At 51.0% G+C, this 10,000-nt stretch overlaps 1 protein-coding gene across 2 annotated transcripts in view; it reads left to right on the top strand.

The window, feature by feature from the left end:
• LOC126570071 (uncharacterized protein DDB_G0283357-like) overlaps nt 1-10,000 on the top strand; it is a 41,675-nt gene that overhangs the window by 8,944 nt on the left and 22,731 nt on the right. For both annotated transcript variants that reach the window (XM_050227554.1, XM_050227556.1), the window contains exons 4-5: nt 6,573-6,666; nt 9,948-10,000. The exon at nt 9,948-10,000 is cut by the window's right edge and continues 29 nt beyond it. In XM_050227554.1, coding sequence (XP_050083511.1) covers nt 6,573-6,666; nt 9,948-10,000 — 147 coding nt within the window. The remainder of the gene's footprint in view (nt 1-6,572; nt 6,667-9,947) is intronic.

Raw genomic sequence — 10,000 nt, forward strand, 5'->3', positions numbered from 1 at the left:
TCCGTCTGTGTCACCAACACTCGACCATCGTGGCAACGCCTTTTCGGAGGGGACAGACATCACGGATCCCAACCCCAAAACCAACCACCCTGCCCAAGTTTTTGGGTGGTGGTGGGGGTCACAAGATGATCGGTATTGCGTCGCAGCTTTCCTGCGGACTACCGCCTCTGCGCCTCCGTAATGCACACGAGAGAGAGAGAGAGGTCATCACATGTATGAGCATTTAAAAGAGGTTTATGTTGGTAAATGGCAGTACCGATGGCTGGAAGGCGCATTACGAGCAATCGCGCAGGTAGAATGAAGACTGACCGGTTGATTCCGTTCCATCAACGCCCGTCCGTTAATGATCAACGCCCTTTTTCGAAGGAGAAAGTGGTATTGACTTTACCCTCCCCCGGGCAGAGGTCCCATAAACTCACATTCGAGTGCTACATTTCGCAATCGAAACTGCCATTATGCCATTTTGCCATTTTTTTTTAAATATCACTGCAGCGTCCATATCGGACGAATGTGCAACCAACGCCCCGTCTCGATAATGGATGCGCCCGTCCGTCAGTTTTCGCTCGAAGAATGTTCCTCGGAATCACCACCACCACCACCGCCGCCCTTTTCCAGCGGACGGGAATCAGTGAAAGTGCGCTGTCCGCTGCTGCACTTGCGATGCAGCCGATGCGCCGATGCGTACAATGTGCGTAGCGCAATGTAAAAGCTATTAAATGATCCTCGGACCATGCTACGCGTATATGTGTGTGTGTTTGTGGTGCATTCTCGGAGCAAAAGACAAGGCCACAAAAAGGGCAATGAAGGGATTAGCAAGAAAAGGTGGACATTGTGCATAATCCAGTTTTTGAAAACATTCGTTCGGAGGTGATCATCACTGCCAGCTGGTGGTGGTGCGCATCCTGTTGCACTAACACCCCGGGGGACGACGTTGAACATGGGAATGTCTTGATGATGGGCACCAGCAGCACCACCAGCAGCTTGGACCATTAATTTATCATCAACATTATGATCATCGAACTCGTCGCTCTCGTCAACGACGACGATGATGGCTGGCGGTGAAAGTCTTTCCCCCCCCCCCCCCCCCCCCCCCGATCAATGTGAATTGTTTGCCGAGGAATGTGTGCTGCCGGGTGTATGGATGTGTTTGTGCGCCTGTGCTTCGGCACGATCGCGCCCTAGTGTCTTCTCCCCTCCAGCTAGTAGTAGTACAGCCCATCTTCTGCGCACCTTGGAGTGGTCGAGGTCGAGTCTCAATATGGCCGCTGTGCGTGTCGATCTGCACGTATCATCAAGCATCAAGTGAACGCGATGCGCTTCTTCCCTATTTCTTCATACCGAACCATGACTCTCTCGATCAGTTCTGAAGAATCTGGGTCATCGAAACGACGGTGCACATCCTGTCACGGCAGGATTAGTCACTAACCTGTCGCAGCGCGTTGCATATGATGACGCGTTGTGAGTGACTCCTTGCGAGATCACCAACCATGAGTCAGCTGACGATCGCAGCATAATAACCGACGCCGCACATGATCTGTCTTTTACTGTATCATGGGGTTTTCCCCCCAAAAACAACGAACGAAATAAATAAATTCCCCCCAAAGTGTGTCTCAGGTCCGGGAGGGAAACTTGTTCACCGAGGGCCGAGAGTGTTACGTATCTACACTTGTGCCGGACACAGACCGCGCACCATAGCCAATCAGATCTCAATGCTGTGTTGTGCGCGCCCTCCTGATGGTGATGGCGCAGTTCGATCAGCAGCGGCACCGGAGCGCGAGGTTGCCGCAGACAGATCGACGAACAGACGATCGTAAGAGATCCCTTCCACATGCTGCTAGTAGGTAGCAACAGCAGAAGGTAAAGAAGAAGGGTTGAAGAGATGCCCAAGCGCCCATCTACTACTAGCAGCTCCACCGACCACGAGTGGGGCGTGAGTTTCGGGGAGAGGTTTAACGATTTTAGCACAAAAAACGCACCCCGTCCCCACGGTTCCTCGATCAGCGAGAGTGAGTGAGTGGCCGGATGATCACCACCAGTGTGTGGGGACGACTCTGATTCCAACATGATGATGATGATGGAGCGAGAGGACGACGAGAGGACTCCTCGCGGTTGGCTTCTCGGCAAGTGAAGGAGGAGGAGACGCAAGGTGGCCGAAAAAGTTGTCGATTGTTGTGCGAGCGCGCCCGCGGGGTGACGGTTGGTTGGTTGGTTGGTGGACTAGAGAGCAGCGTTTGCCGTTGTTGTTGTTTTGAGTTGTGGTTTTGGGCTAAGTCAAGTTTCGTAATATCCCGCGCGATCGCGCGGCATGTAACATCATCTCGCGAAGGAGAGACAGAGAGAGCGAGAGAGAGAGGCAGAGCAGGTGGACGACAGGGGCTTCAAGCCACCGGCAGCACCGTCATCAACCACCATCCTCTAGGCGTGCGTGGAGAGCTAAGGTTTTTGTTATTTTTGGTGGAACCATTTTTCAACCATTTACTACCCTCTACTCCCTCTCTCCGTTCAGAAGAGTTTGCTAGTATTTTGGTGGTGGTGGTGGTGGTGGTGGTTCCACCCTGAGTAGCGCCCCTTCTCCACCATTTGTTGCGGAGTGCCGCTGCTGCTGATGTCAATAAACTCGAATTCGATTCACCTTGTGTGTGGTGGCGAGGGGCAAGGGAGTTACCAAAAAGGTTGTGGAATCACTAAGAGAGACGTGTAGCACTACTACCACCATCAGAAGTTTCCTTACATCTCGAAAAGGATCGCCGTCGATCGTCGTTAATCTTTTTCGTTGGCAGCAGCGGATGCGCCGTTGTTGTGGTGTGGCGTAGGTCCCGTTTCGTCCCAAGCGTGTGTGCGCCCAGTCGTGGTCACGATGGCTCGCCCGGAGACAGGTTCTTCTGCTGGCTTCTCTGCATCGAGAGCGAAAGCTTTCCCCCTCGGGCTACTCGCGGAGGTCCGGTTTGGGTTTGGGTGTGCGAGACACACCAGCAAACAACACACATTCAAACCTTCTCGCTGCCTTCTCTCGAACCATTACCATACTTTGACCATTTGCTCCGATCGGATCTAGGTCAGCGGCACTGGCAGCAGCACCAGCGGTGGCACCAGGAGGAGTAACGGTACCACGAAGGGCATGGAATTTATTATCATCTTTACGCTTCACTCTTCGCCTGATGGTGGTGCGCTTGGTACCTCTCTCTAGCTGGTAGTGTCTCTTTGGTGTGTGCTCTCTTTCCGGGGCGCTGCTGCTGTTGCTGTCTCCGGTTTCTGTTGCTCCTTGAAGATGCAGCGGCTCCAGCACCAATTTCACTCGCTGCGCCGCTGCTCTCCAGCTTCCTTTTTCTCAGCTGCTGCTGCTGCTGGAGGTGATGAGTTCTCATTGTGTTCGCTACCCCTCCTTCCCTTTCTTCGCTTCATTTATCGGATAATGCGCACTGTGGCGCTGGTGGTGGAGCCTGGGTGCAAAGTAGAGGTTTTCATACTTTCTTCAATTATCCACCGAGCAGCACCAGCACCAGCGCTGGAACGAAAGCACACCACGAGATTGAATCTAATTCTCTCATGCAACCAGAAGCCAAAGCAGTAGCAGCAGCAGCAGCACCAGCAGCACCAGCACCAGCAGCCAACGAAAGACATGGTTGCGCTTGTGCTAAAGCGACGAACCCCTCTTCCCAGCTTCTCACACCCTCAGGGGCAGCGAAATGGCGTTTTATGCTTACTACTTTCACTACACGCGCGCGCGCGCTCGCTCGCTCGCTCGGTCGTCCCCCCGGCAGTGTGTCCGCGGATCGCATCTTCTGGGGGAGGAGGAGCGGTTGCTTTCTTCTCTCCCTCTGCTGCTGCTGCTGCTGCTGCTGCAAGTATTCCAACCATCCTCAACTCCCCCCGGGGTGGGGTAGAAATATTAACAAACGAAACAAAGCGAAATGAAAGAAACCCTGACCACCAATCTGTGGCTGGATGGAAGCGAAGACGCACAATGGCGCGTTGTGCTGCTGGATGCCATCGCCCGGTAGGGGGGGGGGGGGGACTTGAGCCGCAGAAAAGAAAGACATTTTTGAGAAAGGGTTTTTTGAGAAAAGAAACCATTCTTTTCGGCACCAATACTACCGAGCCGTCATCATCATCATCATCATCAGTAGTAGTAGCAGCAGCAGCGTGAGGTGACATACTTCCGCGGTTTGGTTGGGAATGGTTGGGAAAATTTCGTATTCATCGCGTGTTCTTCCGTGGCCGGGGGGGGTGTATGTGTTTGTCAGCACGCAACCGCCAGCATGTATCTTTTTCTGAATTGGAAATACACAGAAAAAAAGAGCGAGAAAAAAGTGCCAAAGGAAAGCACCAACCATCCAGCAGCAGCAACAACAATAGCGCAGCAGCAGCAGCAGCAGTAGCGAAACAAGTTTATTTCGCTTTTAACTCATGCGCCCGCCGCCGCCGAATGATCGGAAACAGGATGATGGCCGCTTGGCGCTGCTGGTGCTGCTGGTGCTCGTATGCGGCAAGTGGGTGAAGGACGCCTTCTGCGGGTGTCTCTCCATGAGGGAGAAGTAGGGGAAATAGGAGCCCAAAATGTGCTAGCCCACACGCGTACACCCCACCGATAAACCGAGTAAGCGAGAAGTGTAATCATCAGACAAACAAATGCGACATTTGTCGTTTGACCTAGTTAGTTCCAGCAGTAGCAGCAGGTTTTCCTGATTTTTGATCTCACTTCCCCTCCCAAAAACTTGTCCACCACATTGCGCAATCTAGGGGTCTAGCAGTGGACGCATTTTTGGGTACACTTTAAGAGCATGTTCCGTGTTCGATCCGTTCGAGAATGTGGTTTTTCTGGCGACATACATAATGTTGGGGATTTTCTCTTCAATTATTCGCCGTGGCACGAGGCGGCACCATGGGCGGCGCAAATCCGGGCGGTGAAAGTCTTCTCGGTTGAAAGAGAAAATTCTTCGTCCGTTGTCATCAGCAGGGCCCCTTCCTTACTCGCTACCTGCCAACCGGTCGGTCGGTTCGCACTGCTGAGGTTGAGACAAGTGGCCAGATCGCGAGCCAGAGCTGCGTGCCTTCTTGCGATGGATGGGGTGGTGGTGGTGGTGATGTGGAGAGCCACCACCGCCATAACCGGAGCTCTCGTGTGGTGGAAAAATTAAGAAACACTTTCTATTTTACCTCCTCGTGCTGCTGCTGCTGCTGATACGGTTTTTGGTGTGTTTAGTGGTTCCATCTTTACGCGGATGCTCGCGAGAGGGAGAGATCGCAATGAACCTTCAGATATGTGTGACTTTCTTGAATCACACGCAGTTCTACCTCGCTGATTCCCTCCTGTTGCTGTTGCTGCTGTTAGGAGAAGCGATTGTGACAAATCAGCGTGACAAAAGTGACAACCGATGATGTTGATGGGAGCACCGGGTAGAGGAGACGAGCCTTCAGCGAAAGAGAAAGCCGCTGACATCGCCTATCATCATCATGAGCAGCAGCGCGATATTATTCATCGAATGCCACCTCGCGCGCGCCCATCCCCAGAAGTCCGTAACTCTTGCGAGATTGTGACGACGATGACGACGACGGCATCAAGAGTCAAGCAAGCATAACAGGCTCCAGAAAACAGGTGTGTGGTGTGTGCGCAGCACCAGTCACCAACCCAGCCCAGCCCAACCCAACCCAGCCTAAGTAATCTGTTGCTCACCGGGGCCTCTAACCTAAATTTGGCACTACTTTCATCGTTATCCCCACTGTTGCACCCCAGCAGCAGCAGCAGCAGCAGAAGGAGTCATTGGAGTCGTCGTCGTCGTCATCATCATTCATCGCTGTGTGCTCTCTTGCATATGCGCATGCGGTGGCCCCTGGCACACCAGAGCACCACGGACTGTGCTCTAGCCGGAACTGGCGGAAACCGGGCGTGCATAGAGCGAGCGAGCGAGCGGAAGAGAGATATGGCGGGAGGTTCGTGTCTTCTACAGTACGAGCGCTCGAGCCCGGGCATTCAAGTCTTTCCTCGCCGTCGTTCCCGTTTTGCTCTGGGAGTCCGTCCATCCATCCATCCGTTCGTACGTTCATTCTCCTCCTTTTAAGCACTGCTATGGGATGGTGGTGGTGGTGGTGGTGGTGCTGCGGGCGATGGATGGATCGCGAACCCAACTTTCACCCTCTTATACCACGCGCGCTCTCTCTCTCTCTCTTGGGTTCGACTTTGTGGCCAATGTTCTCGTTACGTTTTTACGACCTCCGCGATACAACACACACCCCACACACTGTTGTGACGATGTGTCACACTCGACTTCTCTACTCCTCAGCAACCACCATCAGCAATCCCTTCCTGCATTAAACGACGTTTACGTTTTCAATATTCTCGGGTGAAAGTTGGTGGTGTCCCCTGACCAGCACCACCACCACCCCTTTCGATCACCGATCATCGACTACTATCTCCATCGCGTCACCATGATGACGAGTTTTGCGACTTTTTGATGATGGTTGATGAGACAGTATTGGCTAGTTCTTAGTTTTAGGTCTATTCTATTCAATTCACATTAGCTGGAGGTTTAATACTAATTTCTAATTTTTTTTTGCATTTTTCTCTTCCGCAGGGGAAGCCGATAAAGTGAAGACCCTGATCCGTCTGCGTGCCGAGCTATCACCATTGTTCACTGGCAAACGGAATGCTTCCAAATATGCTTGGGCGTAAGTATGATTGAGATGACGTCGATGAATGCCGAATCGAACCAGTAACCAGTAACCGTTTTAATAGTTCCGTTTTAAAATAATCATCCGTTAGAGAGCGAGACGGGGGGAGCCGCGCGGTGGAGATGGGTTCTACTTTCCAGCACTTAGCGGCACCTAATGTAGTGCAACCACTCCTACTACACGCGCACGCACCGCGCACCGACTGCGGAAACGATGATCGGAAGCGAGTGAAATAAGTTAAAATAAATAAATGCTATCAACGGTACAATTGGGTTGGGTGTGGGTAGGTCGGAAATGCGCGTGAAAATAGAGTCGGATGGGTGAAAAGCATTCCAGCATGTTCCGCGTATCCTCCCCATAAGCTTTGTCTTAAAAAGGCCTCCGCGCACCATCTAAAAGCCCTAAGCGGCTGGCTGGCTAGCGGGGATTATCTTTCGGTGGTTCTGCTTGGCAGGGCAGACCAGGCCGCTGCCCAGACCAGAGCACACCACACCACCGATCAATTACGGTGCTCGGCGCATTTTTTTTTCGTTGTTTTGGGGCCACTAACGCGCAACGCACACGGCGCTCGTGCAAAGAAAAATCAATGTAATCTCAGGATATCGGTTTTCCGTTTGGGCCGTTGATTTGTTTGATAGCTTTGCGGTGTCTGGTTTTTCGAGCTATCATCATTTTTGGAACAGTAAAACAGAAAACGGAAATTCGAGGGCAGAACCTAACAATTTTTTTGTGGGTTGCGCTGGGCTGGGCTGCCGTTGTACCCGGCGGGGTACTACTTGGAATGTGCGTTTAGCATGTGGCGGCGCGCACCCTCTGCTCTTTCTTTGCTTCGGAAGCTGTAGAAAGGGGGGACGAGACGCAAAATAAGAAATACTACTTTGGTTTGGGTGCTGCACCTACAAGTTTGTTGAGAAGTTGTGTTTAGAAAGCTAAAGTAGAGAAAGACACAAAGTGGTGGTGGCGTGTTTGTGTTTGGATCTTAATTTGAACTCTTCTTTTCCCATCGATCCTCTTCTGGTTCGAGCGGAGAAGAGAAGTGGAAAAGAGAAGAGGGGAAATAGCTGTAGCTTTAGGCTAAGCTGTTTTCAGTTCTGTTTTTTTTTTTTGAGGGAAAGTTTCTCCCACAGAAAACTGGCTTCAGAAAGAAACGGCGCATTCAAACCAACCACCCTTTTGGCCGCAACAACAAAACCAAAACCAAAAAAAAACTTGTCCGCCAACCGCTTTAAAAACCGAAAATGGTGGCACAAAGTAGAAGAATGTAAAAGTGGTGTGAAGCAGCAGCAGCAGCAGCAGCGCACAGCCAGCGAGTGAGCGAGTCTTCTAATCTCACTTTCAGTCGGCAAAACATAACACACCATATCACCTTTAGTATGATGAGGAGAGGCGCTGAATGGAAAATTGAAAAACAAACTAAAAGCAATGCACAAAACAACAAGCACACTCTGTACACGTGATCACAACACCAGCCACGGTTCGGCTCAGCTGGCCGCACACTATGCGAGAGCTAAAAGCGATAAAAGTGAAATTTGCAACAAGCATTCGCAGACTCTGAAACACCGCGCAGCAGCGCACGCACGGGAGAGAGGCAAGGGGCACAACAATCAAAGTTGATAAGCGAAAGAAGAAGAAGGTCCGCAGAAGAAACACCGAAAGAGGAGAGAGGAAAGGGATACGTTGTTGTACGCGACGCGAACCACAAACTCACACACATGCTAACGACCACTATCATCATGATCATCATCATGATCATCAGCAGCAGGAGTTTATGTGCTAGCAGAACTATGTATGCGGTCGGAGCGCGAAAAGCATCAACAGAAGAAAACCCGTTCCCGTGCCAACAATGCACCTCATCAACGATCGATGATGGTTTTTACGGAGTCTGATGATCACTCGATCGCGCTCGTACCATATGGTGCGCATGGGACACGGTGCAAGAGACAAAAAGGAAGCAACCGAAATCGTTTCACCTTGCGTTTTTTTTTGCTGTTGTTTGCTGCTCACTATGCGAATGATCCTCTCGAGGACAAGTATGCTAAATATGTCCAAGCCAGCATCACCAGAGAGAGAGAGCATTTCGTGGCGTCAACGAACGGATTGAGGGAGTTATCACTGAGCAGATGGTGATCGATAGTGAGTGCAATTAGAACCAAAGCAACTCTATTGCTAAATCACTTACACGACAACGCATCCTTCTTTGGACGCACATTGGAGAGCAGCGCTATGGTTGTACTAAATTGCCTGCAACAGCTTCTCTCCGCCCATCACAAGCGACAGCAGGTACCTTGCCTGAGCGCTCTGGTGTGCTGGTGAAAGTTCATCATGATATGGCTGTTGTTGGGTTGGGGCCACCGCCGGATCTTGTTGTGATCGCATGCGACTAGCGCACATTCCGACAAGGTCGTGCAGACACGATTGAATATAGGGGAATCTAGAAATGTGACCAACGTGTAGTTGTGGTGGAGAAGGAAAGAAGCAAAAAAAACATCTCAAATACGTGGCATAAACGTAAGCAAACTCACAACAGCAGCATATTCGCTGATTAACGAATTTTTCTGAGCAAGAGACAGGATCGTGAAAGAGGTTTAGCGCTGTGGAAAGTCAGCAATCCAACCAACCCAAGGTGATTAGGAGGAAAGAAATCACACAGGGCCCGTGCTTGCCTTAGTGTCAATTGTGTATGTGCTTTGCTATATGCTGCTGCTGCTGCTGCTGCTGCTGACCGCGGATACTGGCGAGAGGCACACTGTGGAAGGGAGCTTCTGAGCTGAGCGATGGATTGATAATTAGTGGTGGCAACATTGGCGTGCCAGTGACCGACCAGACCTCCCCATACCGGGTGGTGGTGGTTTGTGCGAAGCAAAAGATGGGCAATATCGCAATCAGCAGCAGCGCACACACGAAGAAGATCAGCGGAACCTGCCTGCCTGTCTGCCTGCCTGGCTGTCTCCCCCAGAAGGAGAGTTTCACTTTCTACTTTTTCCACACGTGTGCCTGCCAGTGTGTGGAGCGTCTGGCTTCTCTGAAGCGTCATTTATTTTTTATTGCAAATTTCGTTACTTTTAAGTTCCATCTTTATGTCCATTGCGCGCGCCATGCAGCGATCAAAAACAAGCGATCTCACGATGTTTTTGGTGCGCGCGCGTACTTGAAGAATGGTTGTACTGGTTCGAAAGCATGTTTTCATCGTATTTTTTTTCCTTCTTTACCGTTATGGAATTTTTGAAATAGTTTCATTTAACTTTATCTATTTTTTTCCTCTTCTTTCTGTACTACAGGGTGGTGGAACGAGAACTCAGTGTGCCGCTACCGATTTCCAAGATCATCAAAA

The sequence above is a fragment of the Anopheles aquasalis genome, chromosome 2, assembly GCF_943734665.1.
Source record: "Anopheles aquasalis chromosome 2, idAnoAquaMG_Q_19, whole genome shotgun sequence".
NCBI lineage: Eukaryota > Metazoa > Arthropoda > Insecta > Diptera > Culicidae > Anopheles > Anopheles aquasalis.